General features: G+C 35.9%; 1 protein-coding gene across 1 annotated transcript in view; it reads right to left on the bottom strand.

Moving 5' to 3' along the window:
• Positions 1-2,153: 2,153 nt before the first annotated feature.
• Positions 2,154-22,027, bottom strand: part of LOC107752564 (FERM domain-containing protein 3-like) — a 58,508-nt gene continuing 38,634 nt past the window's right edge. Inside the window, exons 5-14 of the mRNA XM_016568572.1 lie at positions 21,461-21,558; positions 20,986-21,109; positions 20,669-20,756; positions 20,343-20,431; positions 18,192-18,255; positions 11,990-12,078; positions 10,369-10,443; positions 10,205-10,277; positions 7,199-7,472; positions 2,154-3,295 (exon numbers count right to left, since the gene is read on the bottom strand). Of these exons, the coding sequence (XP_016424058.1) occupies positions 2,667-3,295; positions 7,199-7,472; positions 10,205-10,277; positions 10,369-10,443; positions 11,990-12,078; positions 18,192-18,255; positions 20,343-20,431; positions 20,669-20,756; positions 20,986-21,109; positions 21,461-21,558 (1,603 nt within the window). The 3' untranslated portion in view covers positions 2,154-2,666. The remainder of the gene's footprint in view (positions 3,296-7,198; positions 7,473-10,204; positions 10,278-10,368; positions 10,444-11,989; positions 12,079-18,191; positions 18,256-20,342; positions 20,432-20,668; positions 20,757-20,985; positions 21,110-21,460; positions 21,559-22,027) is intronic.

Raw genomic sequence — 22,027 nt, 5'->3', positions numbered from 1 at the left:
TTCAGACTCTTTTTTCCTCAAATTTGCGTTTATATCTCACCATTCAGACTTTTTTCCTACAATTGCGAGTTTTTATCTCACAATTCAGACTCTTTTTTCCTCAAATTTGCGTTTATATCTCACCATAAAGACTTTTTTCCTACAATTGCGAGTTTATATCTCAAATTCAATTCTGAGTCCATATCTCGCAATTATGAAGTCAAAAAAGTTAGAAGAGTAGGCTAAGGTAAAAAGTTGCAATTTTACCTTTTTGTTTTGCCTTTTTATTTATTTTATCCTGTGGCAGAAACAAGCTTTCATACAAAACAAGCTTGCATTAACAATAAATTAAAAATATATATATCTATAAAGAAAAGCCAGTGTGCAAATGAAATGTAGTTTTCAATTGACAACTCTTTTGGGCCAAATTGACTTAGTTTGTAAACTAAATTTTATTAGCTGCACTTTCATTGTTGACTTCCACAAAAAGATACTGACACAAAACTTATGTTCTTTTAATGTGTGTAATATTTCGATTTGTGGCGTTTTCATGCATCTTGTTTATGTATTTTGTGCTTGTGTATGTTGTGTGATTACAGTGATCAGTTTCATAAGAGCCTCTCAAATGTACTAGCAACCTGCTGTTACATCTGCTCATGACATCTAAAATTCATAAGAAGAAAAAATGTTTTATAGTTTGTGCTATTCTATATAAAAACACATCACAGCATTTTAAGTTAAATTGTTGGTGATAGTAAAAATATTTCACTTCTATACCACCTACATTTTAGTGTAAATCAGTTGAAATAAGATAACTTAAGCTTTTTTTTTTTTTGCTGAAAAATATAAGTAACTGTAAGCATCACATAAAAATTTATAAAATTTTAAAAAGAGATATTAAGTTTTAGCATGTCTATACATGTCTATACAAGTCTTGCCCTCTCTCTCATAGCTCTGTGTGTTGCAAGAGGCAGAGATTTATTCCAATACAGTGTTATGAGGTCAGAATCTGCTCGTCTGAATGGCTGTGATTTGATTTTTAAGAAAATAAATCTTGATTTAGTGAAGCAGGTCTGAGCTCATTACCTGCCTGCGCCTCTTCTACATTTTGACGTGCATTATTTGTGTTGTTATGGAGGTTGATTGAGTCAAAGACATCAAATCATTTCAAATGAACTCTTCATATGAGTTTATACCAGATTTCACACTCAAACCGGCTTCAGGGTCCAAAATGAACTTTCGCAAGCATCAAATGTGAATAACAATTGGTTTTTTACAAAAATGTTTTACAGGGCAGTTGGCTGGTTGCGTAACCTAACACGTTTAAACAGTGAGCCTCACTTATTATAAGTGAATCAAATCAAAAAGATACAAATAGTCTACAAAAGAAAGACCTCTTTTACTTTAAGTATGACAAATTAAGCTAGGAGGCCATGTGCCATAACATTTCTGCTAGCAAAACAGAAATATGAGTAACAATGTCATAATGTGTCTAGAATTTGTGTGATGATTCACTAGTATGTGATGCCTGAGCTGATAAGAATTGATTATTTTCGTAAATACATTGATTCCATCGACTCCTATGGCTGAAGTTGCATTTATTTGATCAAAAATACAGTAAAAAACAGTAATACCGTGAAATGTTATTATAATTTAAAGTAGCTTTTTTTCCCATTTTAATATATTTTAAAATGTAATTTATCCCTGTGATGCAAAGCTGAATTTTCAGCATCATTACTCCAGTCTTCAGTGTCACATGATCCTTCAGAAATCATTCTAATATGCTGATTTGCTGCTCAAGAAACATTTATTATTAATATTAATGTTGAAAACAGTTGTGCTGCCTTTTTTTTTTTTATAACCCTGATTTTTTTTTTTATAACCCTGATATTTACTTTTATAACCCTGATATATTTTTTAGGATACTTTAATGTATAAAAAGAACAGTGTTTATATGAAACATAAATCTTCTGTAATGTCATTCATGAGATATTTACTTTTATAACCCTGATATATTTTTTAGGATACTTTAATGTATAAAAAGAACAGTGTTTATATGAAACATAAATCTTCTGTAATATTATTAATGTCTTTACTATTACTTTTGATCAATTTAATGCATCCTTGTTGAATAAAAGTATTAATTTCTTTCAAAAAAAAAATCCTGACCTCAAACGTTCATATATTAGACAGAAAGGGGGTTTATTAATAGTCGTAGGAAGACCAAAACAAAGAAAAACCTGCAAAAAATTTTTTAATAAAATTATCCATCCACAAAATTCACTCATCATTGAAATGTAGGGCAAAAAGTTAATTTTGGACCCTGACCGACACTCATGTTTCTGACAACAGGCAGGTGAAATGAATGAAAATATTGAAGAGGCATACATATCCATCATCAATGTTGAAATGTATGATGCTCCAATGCATTTATATCAGAGCTGTGCTTGTCGTACACCTTTAATGAAGCTGACTTAACCATTTAAAGGCCCATGCTGCTGTCCGCTGTCTAACACTATGGCTAAAACACTAGACAACTACAGCGCTACCGCTAGAAAACTGCCTCCAGTACTGCTACGAGAACACATCGGCGTGATCCGCAAAAGATGTGAATGAATAAATCATGTGATGTAGGAGAGCAAACCTGTCCTGTCCATTATATTCCCGCCCCCTGTTCCCTGTGAGCCTCAGTCGCCCCAGAACTGCTCCGTCATGAGTTCCAGTTTGCAGAGGATCCAGCGGCGCAGGGGGCAGTAGTACTCGTAGTGGAACTGCTCAAACTCCGGCGTCTGCCGGATGTCGTGCAAGAATGAGATGTCCAGGTCCGACTCCAGCAGCACGAGGAGGAGGGGAAGCAGAATGATGAGGAGACCCGTGGCCATCACCACTAGACGGGCGGCACTGAGCAGACACGCCTGCATCTGCTGCCGTCCACTCGACGGGCTGCACAGCGACTGACGAAACGCCTCTCTGGCGAGTTCCCGCTCCCTCTCGGCCTGGAGCTCCAGCTGCATCTCTGGGTCAGCGTGCAGCTCCTTCAGCAGGCGCGCGGGACTCTGGAACAGCAGGTCTAGGCCGCCCTGGCTCTCCTCCACCGGTGTGGGCACCACGCTGGCACATGGGCTGTACGCTGTGTCAGATATGGTGAGAGCCGCGCACGCTTCATCTTCATGGTCTACGTCCTCATCCGCTCTCGTCCTGTTGACTGGCTCGTCTTCCTGAACGTGGTTTTCCCTCTCCTCCACCTCCACCTCTTCAGGAGTGACCGATGGTTTCAGTGGAGACAGATGAACCGAGTCTTTCAAAGCCGACAGTCCTGCAGAGTGAACAGCTGTGTTAATCACTGAAAGTTGAAGGGATAGTTCAGCCAAAAACGAACATTCTGTCATCATTTACTCCAAACCTGTACGACTTTCTTTCTTCTGCTGAACACACAAGAAGATATTTTGAAGAATGCTGGTAACCAAACAGCTGACGGATTGACTTCCATAGTATTATTTTTTCCTGTGCGCTGAATACACAAGAAGATATTTAGAAGAATGTGGGTAATCAAACAACTGACAGTAGCCATTGACTCCCATAGAATGGGAAAAAAAAATTATATATATATATATATATACATATATGCACACTATGGTAGTCAATAGGGACCAGCAACTGTTTGGTTACCCACATTTTTCAAAATATCTTCTGTTAATGTAAATGATGGCAGAATTTTCAGTTTTGGGTGAACTGTCCCTTTACGATTCATTGAACACATCTTGAAGGATATACAAGTAATTATCAGGAAACACTGTGGACTTGAACATATTCATAGTATCTGATAGATTTGCAACTCTAATTGTGGAAAGCAAAAGAGCTTTTAAAATAAAACAAACCATTAAAATGAACAGATTAAATTTTTTTTTTTAATTACACACACACACACACATATATATATACATACATACATACATACACACCGATACACACACACACACACACACACACACACACACACATAATAAAATTTGTTTAAAAAAATTATAATAATAAATCTACCTAAACCTAAAATCTAAAAATACAACCCAAATTGACCCATATATACATAACTACCATTTAAGAAGCAAGTTTATTTACTATTTTATTATATTTGCACTTTTATGAGGGGGTAAAAAAACTGAAATTATTTTTTTCTTTTTTTTGTACTTGGCATAAACCACAAGAATACTAATGCTTAGTAAGAATACTTATTTATAATAATATTTTCAAAGATACATTTTGTAGACAGTGTTGTTTTAGCAGTTTTACTGTAGTAATTTTTATTAATCTTTTGAATTCATTTTTACTTTACAGTTTTCATTTTAATTTTAGAAATTTGGTTGTATGGTTTTGTCATTTTTATACATTTTTGTTTATTAAAAATATGTCTGTATAGTTTTATTTCAGTTTTTTTTTCAGCAACTAGCTGAAATAATTCATTTCCAGTACATTTTAGTTAACGTTATTTCAAGTTATGAAAAATGTTTTATGGTTTTAGTTTCAGTTAACTATAACAAACCTGATTGTTAGTTATTAATGTTTTTTACACAATTGTCATGTCTGATTTATTACAAGGCACAATGAAACTGAATTATACTACAAGAAACTTATCTATATGTAAATAAATTCTTAGGGGTAATAGCTAGAATCTGATTTTGATGTATATAATAATATTTAATAAATATATAAAATAAAAAATAAAATGTAATAAAATATTAAAATAATAATAATATTTCTCTTTTTGTGTTTATGCTGTATGTGTGTTTTTCCAGCAGTTGAGAGGCACGGCTGTGTTCTTTGGACAAGTCCAGTCTAAATATAGACCCAGCTGCCTGACTAGTGTGGATTAAGACAAGTCTCTCGGTTAAGTTGTCAGTGACGTCGATGCTGCATGCAACTATTCTCTAACACACATAGAGCTCTGCCACGTCATTTGATGTAACCATCCTCACCTTTCACAATGATACTTTAACATACTATCAAAAAATAATTCCCGTCTCTTCAGATAAAAACTGGATTGTTGCATGAAAAGCATGAATTCCACACTCGGTAACTGAATGATCCAGCATTGACAGGATGTACCAGATTTCAGGGCATCAGCACTGACAGCCAATTAACAGTTCCTGAAATGTAAGATTAGTCAAACTAATTGGATAATCATGAGTTATCTATTGAACAGCTTCTACAGAAACACACTTAAGTGAGTAGATGCAGGCATATGGGTAAAGAGAAGATGTCACCATAGCGACACATACAGAGCCATTTAGCCCAGGAGGAGGCAACAGTCGTCACTAGCAACAGACCATCATCATGGCTACCATGGCAACAGGTAGATGCAACAATAACTAAATCAGAGGGTGATTTTCTTAAACAATGTGAAAGACATAAAAAGAAAAAGACAAGAGAAGAATGTCATTTGAAACTAAAGTTGGCATGCCCTCCCCTCCTATGATGTGTCATAACAGCAAAGCACAGAGAAATTGATTTTTTCATTTTCTGAAGAAAATGGTTCATTGTCTACGCAACAAATTACATAAAACTTTAACAATTAATTTAAATAGAAGTTAATGCCTTTGAATGCTTTTATTTGAAACTACAACTATGTTAATTACTTTACCATTTCTGTTTGGTAAGCCACAGAGTAATCATTTCATTTTATGACCCAGTCACTCATATTTTCATCTCCATTTAAATTATTGTCATAGTCCTTGTCTTCTGATGAAACATATATTACATTTAGTCATTATTTCATGGTACATTCACTCATTTTACTCTATTGTAAATCTTAAAATTTTAGTTGCAGAAAATAGAAATTTATTTGATAAGAAAATGCAAAAAGAAACTAAATATTAAGACATTTATAAATTAAAATGTATGAATGTAAATCTGTCCTCCTCCTCCTGAAATGATATAATAATGACTACAATATTTTACTACAATATCCTGAGTGTGTGTGTGTGTGTGTGTGTGTGTGTGTGTGTGTGTGTGTGTGTTTTTTAGTGTTATGGAAAGAACATATTCACAACATGACTTAAGACATTCTGACTGCCACATCACTTAAAGGGACAATATTTTACTACAATATACTGAGTGTGTGTGTGTGTGTGTGTGTGTGTGTGTGTGTGTGTGTGTGTGTGTTTTTTAGTGTTATGGAAAGAACATATTCACAACATGACTTAAGACATTCTGACTGCCACATCACTTAAAGGGACAGTTCACCCAAAAATTAAAAACTGTCCCAAAACTGTATGAGTTTCTCTCTTCTGTTGAGCACAAAAGAAGATATTCTGAAAAATGTGGATAGCCAAACAGATGACGGTCACCAATTACTTCCATAGTATGGAGAAAATACCCTACTTTTTGTGAAAGATACGATAAACACAGCTGCTATAGGTAAACACTGACATCTTCCTGCATGTTTAAATAGAGACTTTGCATGACATCTTGACATGTTACCAACTAATGTCAAGCTAAAAGGAGCCATAGTATGAAAACAAATACTATGGAAGTCAATGGCTGCCGTCAACTGTTACATTCTTCAAAATATCTTCTTTTGTGCTCAACAGAATTGAGAAATTCATACGGGTTTGAACGACACGAGGGTGAGTAAATAACAGAATTTTCATTTTTGAGTGAACTGTCATTTTAATTCATGTTCACATGTGTATTTGCACAAGTTGTAGCATTATGTTTATGCTGTGTTTAATTGAATCAGTTATTTCATTGTCAAGCTAAACCCTGCTTTTCAGTAGAGTCAAAGAGTTTTCGGCTGCTTTAAAAGAATAGATCTCCAAGATCAGTCATCATTTACTCATCCTCATGTCATTCCAAACCTGTATGGCTTACTTATTTCTGCAGAACACATAAGAAGATATTTTGAAGAATGTTGGTAACCAAACAGTTTTAGTGACCACTGACTTCCACTGAACGGACAAAAAAACACATAAGACAGTTTTCAGAATATCTTCTTTTGTAACATTCGGAACAACTTTGGAATGATATGAAGTAAGTAAATGGATGACAAAATTTTCATTTTGGGATGAACCATCTCTTTATGTTTTCAGAATGATGCAAAATTGCTATTCAATGAAGAAATGAAGTAGGAATGATCCTGCATCTAGTCCACCTTTAAAATCACAATTTTAGATGCTAACACTGGTAAACCATCATTTCTGCAGGACTTTGGGAGCTTCCATACCGGTTCCTGAGATGCGATCTCCATGGCCGAGCAGCCGCACGTAGACGTCTCGTGCCGTGTAGTTGGCCATGCGGAGCTGCAGGTTGTGACGTGTGGTGATCTTCACCTGACAGCGCATGGCATCCGCTCGCTCCTCCAAACTCTCATCCAGAGCCGCGTTCAGAACCTCATCTACATCCTCCTCCCATAGAGCTTCCTCAGCAACCATTTCACGAGCCACCACACGCTCCTCCTGCTCTCCGAAAACCTCCATATCTGAGCCCTCTACAGCTCCCTCTCAATCCACCTCAAACTCACGGCACAGTGACCTTCTCACGGGTCCTGCTGGCTTAAATTATGTCAAACACTGCCTCTGATTCTTCTGGGTGGATTAAAGCTCATAGGATGGGGTCCTGCCAGCCCCTTTACTTCACCGGATAGCGGACATGTGAACAAAGTCAGGGCATTAAGGCCGGATCAGCCCAAATGCAGGATGAGCTATTTATACAGCATCAGTCATAGCACAAGGCTTTGCTAATCACAGCGGACGGTTATGGAGAAAAGATCCAGTCCGGAGTACAGTACAGTCAGCAGACATCACACGTATCCGGCTCTGAGATGTCCTGCTGTAGACCCCGAACAACCTCTGACTCCTTTTATTATTTTATTAATACTCCATGACCAGATATTAATGGAATAACAGAGCAGAATAATTTTCCTCTCCACTGGAGCTCAAAAATCTCATTCGCTGGAATATTCTGGGTTCAAAACAAGCTAAGCGCAATTGATAGTATTTTATGCATAATGTTGATTACCACAAAAAAAAAATTTCTTTTCTTTACAAAAACAAGTTCATGGTGAGGTACTTCCATGTGAAAAAGAACAAAACTGTTCTTATTACAGAAATTATGTACTTTAACATAATATACTTTAGTGAGAGCTAATAATTTGACACTTGTATATTATCTGCAATTAAATGAAAATGCATAATAGTTTACATTTATATTAAATGCAATAAGTTGAACTTAAGAGTGGTTTTTGACACGCTTAAGTAGGACTTAAGTACATCTTTATATGTAATTTCATAATTGTATTGTCTTTGAAATATGGTTAAAGTGTACTGTTGAATGTATTCAACAGCATTTATGATCAACTAAAATATACTTTAATGTCATTGCTATTGAAACTTGTACGTCATGCATGTACATATATGCAATTATATATTTGTAATGAAGTTGCAATTTAGTACATTTCAAATATATAAAAAATCTATTAATTTTACTTTTAATATTTGAAGTACACCACAAGTGCACATTCAATACAATTAAGCGCACTTCTTTTTCACCATTGGCTCTCACAAGTAAATGGAAAGTTTGTATATAAAAATAAAAAATTGTATATAAAAATGTAACGCATTAATTTACTTAATTTGTTCTGAAACAATAAAGCGATGAAAATATTTTAACGAAGTTAACGCGCCCACTCAGCCCCAGCCGAAAATTCAAAATATTGGGCCAAAAAAAAAAGCCCCAGTATGAGTTTTTTTCTCATATTTTTCTCATATGATATAGTTAAAGGGGTCATATGGCGTTGCTAAAAAATAACATTATTTTGTATATTTGGTGTAATGAAATGTGTGTATGCGGTTTAAGGTTCAAAAAACACATTATTTTCCACATACTGTACATTATTGTTTCTCCTCTATGCCCCGCCTTTCTGAAACGCGTCGATTTTTACAAAGCTCATCGTTCTGAGTTTAAACAAGGCGTTTTAGGAGGATGTGGACGAGTCTTAACTTTTATAAAGAATATCTCTTTGGGTTTGAGACTTTAGTCTTTGCAACTTTAGGGATCTTATGTATTCACGAACAGCTTGTAACACTCCAAAGAGAAAGGAAAACTTCGCATCATATGACCCCTTTAAGCAATATCACACAAGCAGCGAGTGCAATATCACAATATATCACGAATATCACGAGTGTTGTTTTTGTCTTGAATAGCACGAGTGCAAATGTGATTTTATACAACAGTTGAGTAAATAAGAGTTAATATTGTGTTATATTTTAAACACAATATTGTCTGTTTTTGATCAATTTTGCCAACGAAAATATGACCTATAAAGCCACAGCAGAACTGTTGTGCATCTCTGAGCAACATTTGTTTCAGAATGAATCCACGTTTTGAATGAACTGGGTGAACCAATGATTCAATGGCCCATTCATAAAGAGAGCCATTTACTTCATTCCTGAATGAATCAGCCGTTTGAACGAATCTAATGAATGAATGACTCAATGACTTTCTCATAAAGACATTTACCATCACCTACTGGCAGTTTTAGTTTCTCATTCAGAGTATCATTTCATTAAAAATAAAAAATAGTGATAGTTCACCCAAAAATTCTGTCATCATTTACTCACCCTCATGTCGTTTGAAACCTGTATGACTTTCTTTCTTTTGTGGAACATAAAGGTATTTTGAAGACTGTGGGTAACCAAGCTGATTTGGTTATAAATGACTTTCACTGTATGAACAGAGCTTGTAACACTCCAATGAGAAAGTAAAAATTGAAATCGTATCATATGACCCCTTCAATAGTGACAACTGGTCCTTGAAATATTTTATATTTTGTTTATATTTAAATATGTTTCTTTTACTTGTAATCATGTTATTATGCTTGTCAGTTCCACTTTCTGATTATTCTGACTTCTCCATTCCATAAGTGTTGCTGGTATCACTTTAAAATACTTTTATTATTTACCTTTGTCATTACATACATGCATACATACATACGCATCAAAACTAGAGTCAAAAATAGTTTGTTTAATTGCAAGGGTGGAAAATGGCCATGAAAAACTAAATGATACATTTTTGGTCCAAGAAATGTTAACTAAGATTATAAGTCGACATAAAAAATGCTAAATGTATATTGTGGCCCTTTTAAACCATATGCACAACCTGATTCCCACAACCTGAAGTAAGTGAAGTGTGGACTAGAGAAGTGACAGTAAGATATACTTCAGTTGGAGGCTGACCTGTGTACAACAGGAGGATCTCTCTGAATCTTTGAACTGGCTTCAATGACTTCTTTAGCCACCCGACCACTGGAATCAAACCAGAAACAATTATATTAAATAATAATATCAGCATGTTTGACATACGGTTTACTTCCATCAGATAAGCGCTCGATCTCACCTGTAGCGAAATCTGCTTCCCTTGAAAAATATACTGCTGCTGGACACAGTCTTGATCTGACTGGACTTTGCACATCTAAATCAGACAAAAAGCAGAAACCAAACATTTAGTTATTTAGGCTCAAATTGGGTCACTTAGACTTCCATCTCTCTTGTGACCCATCAACTACGTTCAAATTCAAACTTGTTACAGTTGAAAGAGTATTGAATTTTTATTCTGCTACTGAAAAGATGCAGTGTTCTCATTTCTGTTTAATCCTCTTTGCTATATTAAATCCATTCAGCAGAATTCAGCAGCTTTTCTCCCATAATTAGTGCAAAAGCATGCATATACAGTATTAAAAGCAGTTTGTGATTGACTGACTGATGTGTGTGTGTGTTAATATGAAGCCAGTGTTGTTGTTTGACAGAGGCAGGCCTACTGTCTGGCTGGCATTTAAGCTCTTAATTAAAGGGCTTTCAACAGTAACGTGACACCACTCACACAGAGTAACTAGAGACAGAGAAAGACATCGAGGCACTTATATCAGGATCATTCTCAGCTAACCGTGCCATCTGTGTGCTGCGTTTGTCCCCATGACCTCATACTGATATAATTACCAGGATCCACAACTTAGTCACATTATTATATAGATGTAACTCTGTTAGTGTGGATTGCAAAATCTATTTTAAAAATGTATTGAAATGTAATGGAAGTTTCACTTTAACAACACTATGTATTTTCTGTTCAACTCTGTTATGTTGACATCTCCACTTTTTTAAAAATGAGTGAAATCATAAAACATTCAAACAAAGGTACGTTTGAATTACATTCCCTATTATATTATGTTTACACTTTTATATAAGCCTCATTACTGCAGTAGTCCATCAAAATGATACTTTTTTTTCTCTGAAAAATATGACTAAAAATACCTACTTTTGCACTGATCTTTAACTCCAAAAGCTTTTGTATTTAACAAGTTTGGCACAAAAAAAAGAGTAATGTCATGGGTTATTAATTTTGTTTGGTTTTTTTGAGGTACAGAAAAATTAAGTGATATATTTGATGTTAAATAAGTAAGTAAATAAATAAATAATTTATGCATTTATTTGACCATAAAATCAGTAATATTTTGATATGTTATTACATTTTAAAATTATTGTTTCAAATTTGAATATATTTTAAAATGTAATTTATTCCTGTGATGGATAATCTGAATTTTCAGCATCATTACTCCATCACTGCTCAAGAAACATTTCTAATTATTATTATTATGATGAAGACAGTTATTATTATGGTGAAGACAGTTATGATATTTTTGTGGAAACCGTGATTTTATTTTCAGGATTCTTTATTGAATAGAAAGTTATAGAAAACCACAGCATTTATTTATAATAGAATTATTTCATAACATTATGCATATCTTTACTGTCATTATTGATAAATTAAATGCATGATTATTAAATGAAAGTATTAATTTCTTTAAAAAAACAAATCATACTGACCCCAAACTTTTGAATTGTACTGCATAAAAAGACCAAAACATATGCTGCTTAGAAAGAAACACATCCAGAGTGTGATGAAGAGAGAGAGAGAGAGAGAGAGCGAGAGAGAGAGAGGGAGGTAAAAGTAGGACTCTCACTTGTAAAAAGCCTGGTTTTCCACGGCACATTTCCACAGGTGTTTGCAGGCTGCTGGTGTGGAGGTGTGGAACGTCAGAACCAGTTTCTTCTGCAGATAGATGAAAAGAAAGCATGAATAATTGAAGTGTGGAACAGCAAAGGTAGATACAATTATCTTAAGTGAACGCGGAGGTCAAAGCGAGTGAGGACATAAAAAATCTATAAATTACACGGAGATGGAATCTGAGCACAATGTCATAAATAATGAGAGCTGAACAAAATGCTGACCCAAATCTGTGTGCATGTTAGTGAGAGTGCTGGCCGCTGAGTGTGTTTGTGGGCAGCAGGGCGGCTTTACCGGGAACAGAGCAGGGAATATGAGAGTACGGATCAATAATAACACGTCATAACGGCACAGTCAGTCAACCGGTTGGAGACACTTTGACTGGAATGAACACAACGTACACAACACTTATTAACCTTCATTTACACTATAGATAGTGCAATGGGTTTTACAAGGACACACATTAGTGTAATAAATGAGTTAACCATTAAGCTGTGCATCACTATGATTCGACAAAGACTGTGGGGCATTACTCACAACATATGATGAAAGTCTCAAATGGCCAATAAAAATTACATTTATTATGAATACCATTCACAATAAACAATTCTCCGAAGTAATATTAGCCTAGTATTTGTATGTTTACATCAGTTTAATGGTGTGTAAAAACTCAAGTGTATGTGTTTACCCTTACCAAAAGTCTTCTTCACTTGTGTTTTTTGGAAATTCTGTACAGAAGATATGTAATAGCACCCCCTACCGTATAACAATGAAAACATTTGTTGTAACAAATTCTAGGAGCACAGGCTAAAATATATTTAGACTTTTTCTAAGTATAAGTCAAGTATACTTAAATGTAATTTTAAGTATATTTCTGAGAAGTACATAAAAAGTAGACTAAAAGTATACTTTCCTATTTTAAGTTTAAAAGAAGTATACTAATAGCACACTTGAATAAACTTCTTTTTCGCAAGGGTACGTATTGAATTTCAAAAAGGTGGTTCATCAGTTTTATATTTTAACACTAATATTAACAGATGGTGTTACACACTCAGAAAAAATGGTACAAAATCTGTCAGTGGGCCAGTACCTTTTCAAAACATACTAATGTGTAAAATTTAGGTACTAATATATACTTTTAAAGTGCAAATTTTTTACATTGAGGTACTAATATGCACCATTTAGGGGTAACTAAAGTACAGAAGTGCACCATTTGAAAAGATACCACTGCAGTGACAGCTTTTGTACCTTTTTTTCTGAGAGTGATATAGCACAGTTTTATGTGCCTTATTGCTTTTGTAAAACAGTTACTACAAAATAAATCTCTCAGGCTCAAGCTGCATTTATTTGATCAAAAATACAGTAATACTGTGAAATATTATTTCAATTTAAAATGACCATTTTCTATTGTAATATATTATAAAATGTAATTTATTTCTGGGATGCAAAGCTGAATTACTCCAACATTCCTCCAGTCTTCAGTGTCACATGATCCTTCAGAAATCATTCCAATGTGCTGATTTGCTGCTCAAGAAACATTTATTATTATTGCTTAATAGCATTTATATATATATATATATATATATATCACCACTCAGAAATACATGAACTGGTTTATAGTAACAGTCACATGCTGGATTAATCATCATGCATGAGAGGACGAAAGCAAAGTCAGCGCTGTAATGAAAATGTATAGTGGGTATTGGTTTTCTACTGGGTCGATATGTGTCGGATTCCTGCTTCTCGTTAACACGGTTGAGATTACAGTGGGGTGAATGTGCTAAACTGCCAACCGAACTATGTGACAACCTGAGCCCAGCAATAAATTGCTGGATTAAGCATCCAGGACTGAAGCGAAGGCGAATATGTACAGTACGTCTTAGGCCGATGTGACAGAGATATACAGTATATGAGGCCTGATAAAGTGCTGTGAAAAACAGAACTGTCAGGAGAATAAGTTCCATTAACCCCACGCGTGGTGTAATCTGAGACCGGGATCGATAGATGGAGTACTAAACAGAACAGTGAATCCAGAAAGAAATCAATACAAACCACTTCCAGGCCGTTTAGCATCAAACTGCTGAAAATATACTGCTAAACGCTCACACTGAGATTACAGTCACATCATTAAAACAAAGCTAAATGTCAGAGCGCTCAACCAACCTATGACAAGAGACAGTCCAAGACGGGGATCCCGCACTAAACTAACTGGGATTACAAACTGTGGTACGCAGAGTGACATCAGATATAGCTGTCAGGTGTGATTTTGGTCATGTCTTTTATTTTGTAATTTCCTGTAGCCATGTTTCTTCCTTGCCCTCATGTGTTCCTTACTCCATGTGTCATGTTCCCATTGGTTCATTGTCATGTCATGTGATTAATCATACATATATTACTTTTATTCTCTGCACAACTCTGTATACATTGGATTGATTTTAATAACTTTAATGTACTTGAAGTGTGCACCAAACATACATTCTTATAGGAATATTCAAGTATCGGATCGGAACTCGGTATCGGCAGATACTCAGTATTCAATGACTTGGATCAGATCGGGGGCACAAAAAACCTGATTGGGACATCCCTAGAGGTTATCAGTTCTGTTTGTTCATTGGTTCCTGTTCTTTAGTTCTGTCTTGTCATTGGTTGCTTTCTATCAAGTGCTCCCAATGGTCTGTGATATTGGCACAGATTCTGTGTAATCAACAATTCTTTGTGACTCTATATAGTTCTGAAGTTGGAAAGGACATTTAGTTCCCACTTTAAGTGAACTTTAGTTTAATCATGACAACTCTCTGAAGATTTTAGCATGGTGATGGATATGACAATGTTAATGTATTTGGTCTTGGCGGAATTGATCTGCTACGCTGCTGCTGCTGCTGAATTGCTGCTGAGGTTGGTTATTGCTGTAGTTGAAGATTATTGCTGCTGCTGCAAGCAAGTACAGGAACTTGCTACTGCCAATGCATACGGCGATACGGTGCCGTGAGTATTTAAGACATACTGCTGCTGCACACAAAAAATATAAAATAACCCGTAGCAAATCTATACAGGTGGAGCTGGGGAAGGTGGAGGGTTTCAGAGAAACTCTGAAAGCATGCTGCAGGAATCTCAAGTGAATGCTAGCCAGCCATATAAATGCAAGGCAGTAAGCTCATTGGCTGCATATGCAGCATGAACCAATCAGCTTGTGCCAAGTCGTTTAACTCTCTGAATATCATCAGTTACGTTAACAACCCATCAGCCTGTGCCATCTAGAGTTTCATGACTAAACTATATATTTCCCAGGACATCTACAAGATGGATTAAAATGCTGATGCTGTAAAATTATGGGAGACATAAACACATGAGAGTATGACTGAAACGTTAAAGTGTTTAAAAGAAAGAAAGAAAGCACAATTTATTCTGTGGCACTTAAAAAATAATTAAGCGCCTAGTTTTGTTTCTTATAGGAGCCAATGGCTCCTTAAATTATTTTTTTTGTCTGGAGCCCTGCCCTGTAAATCAATGTAAGTCCATATGATTTTTTGCCAATTTTATTCTCCAGATGCAAAAAATAGTAATAGCACAAATCTCCTCATTATGCCTCAAAATTTGAGGTATAATTCATGCGAGGAGCGCAAACGGTGCTGGATGAGTTATGCAAGAAGTCTCTAAGGTCTTTTCAAATGCAAGTATATGAATAATAATTCAGAAATCATTCTGTGAGATTTGAGTTGCAGAAAAGGTCAGCCGTTGCTCAACCTCTCAGGATAGTAAAAAGTCTGCACTCCAACACTTCTGGGCAGAATAGTGTGTGAATCACAGACAGGCGTGTGCACGTGTGTGTGAAACACAGTCACATGTCCAGTATAAGTAAAGGCACACACATCCTTTTCAAGTGTGTGTGAACATGCAGAGAGGGACAGACTTCAGTGAGAACAGCACACAATGATTCTCCCTGTTCACAAACAAAATCAACCCACTTTCAATCAACTTTCAGGCTAGCATGGGTCGTGACCCATGGGTTGTGTTAACCAATCCCCCACACACACACACACACAGCTAGACATCCAACAACACTTTAGTTTCATACCCATCATATAATATGCATAACTTCACAAGCAACTTAAGAAATATTTAATAGTTTTAAACCAGTAGTTCTCAACTTTTTTTTTTTTTTTACTCCTAGTCGTTTGTGATTTATTGGATAAGGATTATGTTTAAATTAAGTATAAACATATTTTAAACATTTTATTATTTTATAGAGCTTGGCATAATTAGAAAAATGTACATTCATTATAAATGTTAGGCTTTTTTTCATTTTTCAAGACTGTTGCATTTTTAGCTTATTTTAATGCTTGTTTGTCTTATTTGAAATCATTTAATTCATTTAAAGCTCCCTGTTTGAAAACCACTGTTTTAAACTATTTAAACTATCAGTTTATTATATCTATATAAAGTTTGGCTGCACAACTGTATATAAATCACGTTTACTAGTATAACCATGTCAGTTACAGCAATGCATTTAGATTCATTCCCAAAAAGAAGCTTTTATGAATTATTTTTCATTTGCTATACTGACAAACTAATTCCAAGAGATTTATTCTGAATTGTGGACAGTGTCATTGCTTAAAATGACTGTGCTTTAATTTAATATCATGTATTCAATAATTTATTAAAAAGTGTTTATTCCATATTCTCTCAACAATATTTAATAAAATTATTTATATAATAATTACTAAACTATACAAGAATAGAGTAATAAAGAGTAACACTGTATACAGGATAATAACATGGCAGGTGGCTGCCTCACACAAAAAGTTATTTCAATTTCAATTCAAAGTCTAAATCATTTTTAATTAGACTATCCAGTGAAATAGTGATGTTTGTCATAATTGTGCAGTCCTGATAGACAGTGTTGCTCATGAAATTCTCATGAATACTCTATGTTAGGCACTACAACTAAAGTCTGATTAAAATCAGGACAGAAATGTGGGTGAGGAAGTGTGCTGTAGGCTATGTAATCATAATTCATGAGTTAATCAATGGCCATGATGTATATGTTTACTCACCAGCAATGGAAAAGTGCACACAGAGAAAAGAAGACAGAAGCACATGTAAAACTAGATTTAAAGCATGGCACACAAACAGAATGACAGGCACAGGACGCTGAATAAAGGCCCCTTCACACCAAGAACCATAACTATAACGATAACTATATTAGTGCCCACACCAATGGACGTTCTGTCTATTATAATCCTTGTCATGCTTAAGCTTTTCAAAGTCAGCTGGATTCTGATTGGCTGTCAGTGTTTTTATAGTACACCAGCGGGAAAGTGATTCCAATGATATTGTTCCTCTGTGACCTTATCGTTATATTTGTAGTGTGGACATCTCTGTTCTCATAGATTTAGAACAATTATTAAAACGTTATGCTTATAGGTATCGTTCTAATTATCATCCTTGGTGTGAACAGGCCTTAAATCTGTACTGGCAAAACAAAGCCACTTTGATATCTGCATGAAAACAGTGAAGTGAACAGTGGGTGACCATATGTCCTCTTTTGTCCCGGACATGTCCTGGCCAGGATTTCTAAATTGCCTAAAATGTCCAGGTTTTGGCTTTGTTTTCCTATTGTTTTCATACTTGATGAAGGTAATGACCGAAAAGTATTTTGACCAATAGTGTGCAGGCACTGTACATAATCGACCAATCATGGCATACGGGAAGGCGGGATCCACAGAGAACGGTCAACGCAATGCAAATACACTCACACATAATGTATGAGGACTGCAGAGGAACTGTCAATAGGAAAACAAAAACAAAACCTGGACATTTTAGGCAATTTAGAAATCCTGTCTAGGACACATGCGGGAAAAGAGGACACATGGTCACCCTATTTCTTTATTCTTTATGAATCATTTAAATTCATTTTCAGCTATTTAATATAGTAGAATGAAGAATAGGGACATGGGAATGTTAATACAGGACAATGACAGTGAATTTACCAAGGCTCTCAAATGAATGTAAGATAACATAAGATTGTGTTTATAACATCCTCATGATGTAATGTACAGCCTAATGAAAATCTGAATGGTTGTAAGTCATGGTGGGTAAATGTATTATGAATCACATGACTAAAATGAATGAGAGTTTAAAAAGATCATGTATCTTACCTCTCTTTGCACTCCAATCACATAAAACGTTTTCCCTTCAAACTTAAACTTGCTGACATCTGCCCTGCAAGAGTGAGGCAGACAAACGAAATGTTACAAGTGAGGCGGTCAATGCAAAAGCTTCATGTCAACAGTCATTCTAATGCTATGAGAGGGAAACTCTTCAAAAGCACTTATCTGCTTGTTGACTGTGGGCTGGTGTTAACAGCCGTACAAAACCTCATGTCATAGATCATGAGCACCCACAGACCACTCACCGACCAGCTGATCGCCTGGCCTTACATAATATGAGTGTTCGGCTTGAAGCAGCGCTGTACAGACCGATCGGTGGATGACATCAAAGTACTGCGAGAGCGATTCGAAAGCATAAGGAGCCGTCTGCTTCTAACACACCTAATGTCTGTGAGTCACAGCACACAGGCTTTAAAGGGATAGTTCACCCAAAAATGACAATTGCCCCATGATTTACTCACCCTCAAGCCATCCTAGGTGTATATGACTTTCTTCCTTCAGACGAATCCAATCGGAGTTATATTTAAAACTGTCCTGGCTCTTCCAAACTTTATAATGGCAGTGAATGGACGTTGAGATTTTGAAGCCCAATAAACTGCATCCATCCATCATAAAAGTACTCTACACAGCTCCGGGGGGTTAATAAAGGCCTTCTGAATCTAATCGATCTGTTTTTGTAAGAAAATATCCCTATTTAAAACTTAACCATAATATCTAGCTTCCGCCAACTGTTGTACACGTGTTCACGAGAGAGTGGCGTTCCAGCGGATGGCGTAGCGTAAGCTCCGGTGAGAAGTGACGAACATGAAAGCACAGTGAGTGGAGAGAGCAAAACAAAACACCAGTCACGAATTAGAAGTACAAAACGAGGATTTGTAACGAAAAATGTCGATATAATTTCGATATAAGCCTAGAGGAGACTGGTTTTACTTTGCTGTAAACAAAACTTGGTTCTTGCGAGACAAGCATATTCTCACCGATTCTCACTCGTCCTACGCCATCCGCTGGAATGCCACTTAGCGGAAGCTAGAGATTACAGTTTATAAAGTTTTGAATAATTTTCTTACAAAAACGCATCGATTCGCTTCAGGAGGCCTTTATCCCATCCATTGCTATGGTTATCACTGTGTCAATCACTGCTATTTCGAGAGTGATTCCAGCTTAAATATGCAGATGTCATTCCCGAAACTTTGCAGCGTGTATGTGTCCGAAAAACAAAAGTTTCATACAAATTCTGAATGGATTATCGCCTAGAAAATGTACAAAACACGCTCCCTATATTATCACTAAAGCGCCACTCATCTTAGTTCATCACGATTTCACAAAGTTCCGTTATAATCAATGAAGCTCTCTAAACTGCACAATGAATCTCTTATTTACATTTCGTCTGCACTCAGTTAAGAGATGATTCACGAGCGTGCAAAACTGCACGTAATTAAAAATCTGGCGCTTTTAGCGGTGAGTGAATTCTGACAAACTAAAACGTTTCTGATTGATCATTGCGTTCAAGAAATCAACAGATATGTCTGTGATTGGCTACATTGCTCAACACTGCAAAAACACGTTGTAAATAGTAACCTTTGAAGCTGTCCAGAGGCAAACGCAAATACACACTGGATAGTTTGCTAGATCTTTAATTGCTTTTGCTTTCTTTTGTGGGTATTTAGCACCCTCTAGTACCCCTGTAGAACCGGGTCTGGTTATCGTCCATTGTGGCCTTAAGAACAGGCCTTAATTGGACCTTTTTTTTTCAGAATAAGCTGCAAAGTGGACACTTATGGTGAGGTCACTTTTACTGTTGTTCACCAAATTGCTGCATACAAAATTCAGTCATTTCAATAAGAATACATACAACCTAGATTTTTGCATTAGAGTGAAAGATTTCCCAATGGTGGTCATGGATTTGCGTTTTGACCAACAGAAGCTGCTTGGTTTGAAAGTGACTTCTGTCTGAGCTGTGCTTCATACTTTGCAACACTTTTGACAACAGACAATGAGCTTTTTTTGCCATTGAAATTTCTCTGAAATATTGCTAATGTGACCACACTTTTACACTAAACCACACTGAGTAGGGTGAGGTAGTGATGGCAAGTGAATCTGAGGAAGAGTGAAGATATTTCAAAGTGATAAGAGAGTTACCATTTTAAAAGGTGGATCCGCTTATTTCCCTGGAAAACCACAAACCCTCTTGCAGTGAATCCCAGGAAGGCTGTGGATCCTGTGAAATCCTGAAATGAATTAGACTAGATCAGATTCATGGTGTTTCAGCTACAGTAGTTTTTCGCATTCCACTGCGTTGCTTTTTTCAGGTAAATTTGCTATTTGGACGTCTTTGATCATTGAGTAGTGTTTTTTTCAGCAACTCACACATGAGCGCTGCGTATTTCAGATGCATGTTGAGTTAAAAGAAGTTCAACTACTTTAACAGATACATGTATGTTGTAGTTTTTGAGGCGAGTCAGTACCTTGCAGGGATGTGGGTCGACTCCATATGTGTCCAGTGTGTTAGCCCTCTGAAGAAGATTTAACTCAGCGAGAGCAGGACACTGACCCCTACAGAAACAAACAACACGATCTTACAAGATCGACAACTACATCTGCTGGAAATTCAGCTTGACATTTTTACTGTATTTTTGATCAAATAAATGCAGCCTCAGTGAGACTTCTTTCAGAAATATAAAAAAAAAATCTTACCGTTTCCAAACTTTCGAACGGTAGTGTACAATTAAATTTAGTTCTATGGTGGGCATGTGGCTTAAATTTGGTGTTTTTTTCCTCTCACCTCAGCTCATTCTGGTGGACTTCCACGATCTTGCGCTCTAGTTTGAGGGTCTGTTTGGGGAAGAGCTTGAAGTCGCTGATGTAGTCTGCAGGATGTTCCTCAGGATCGTAGTCCCCAAGCTCAGCTAAAAAAAGACAAACAGCCTTAAAACTCATCAAACGACCATATGAAACGCTGATTAGCCCATGTATCTGCAACAAGAGACCTTTATCTGTTTCTGATCTAAATGAGGTTCATATCCATCAGAAATTCTCTTTGCTGTTTATTTTATGAGCAGGGAAATGCAGAAAGAGGTTTGAAATATGGCTGTTGATTAGTTAAAAAGCTTCCAGAAGAAAATGTCTCAGAAACACCTTGTTACTGGCGCTGACAGGGTCTGATGTCAAATAGTACTCAAGCTTTGGTTACATAACTAAATGTAATGGAAAGTGTGATTGGTTGTAAAAGCTGCCTGTAGATGAGATTGTATTCTTACCCTGTACTATACAGGCTCCAAGATACGCAGCATCAGCGAACGGACATAACAGCCTACCGTGGTACACGTCTCTCTTCAACTGCAGGTACAGAAGATACCTGACAATAGAAACAATAGTAGAGGGGACATTTCCAAAGAGTGTTAGTGTTATTTTGACATGAAACATTCACCACAGGTTCTCTCTCTTCGGTTACATTCACAGTACAAGCCAAAGTGTCAAATTTCAATTGTTTTGTTAAATCCAACCTCAGATTTTGGGTTCAGGCTTTTCACATGACCCTTTAAATATGGCCCATATCAGAGACTGGTCTAAATAAGCTAAATTAACACATATGTGTAAGACACCCTATCCCAATATGTTTATTATAATATCTTCTAATATCTTCAACAAATTTCATAATACATTTTAATATAATATCACATTTTGATTATTCCTATCTTAAATGTAAGCATTATTATTTTAACTTTAACTTTTTATTTTTACTGTTCAAAGCAGGTGTCACAATATTTGAGATCTAATGTACATCAATCTATGTTTCAAATTTATATATATATATATATATATAT

This window comes from Sinocyclocheilus rhinocerous, unplaced genomic scaffold (assembly GCF_001515625.1).
Source record: "Sinocyclocheilus rhinocerous isolate Xijiao unplaced genomic scaffold, SAMN03320098_v1.1 scaffold1102, whole genome shotgun sequence".
Taxonomy (NCBI): Eukaryota; Metazoa; Chordata; class Actinopteri; order Cypriniformes; family Cyprinidae; genus Sinocyclocheilus; species Sinocyclocheilus rhinocerous.
Note: the sequence above shows the minus strand (reverse complement) of the source record. Positions and strands in the feature narration are given on the sequence as shown.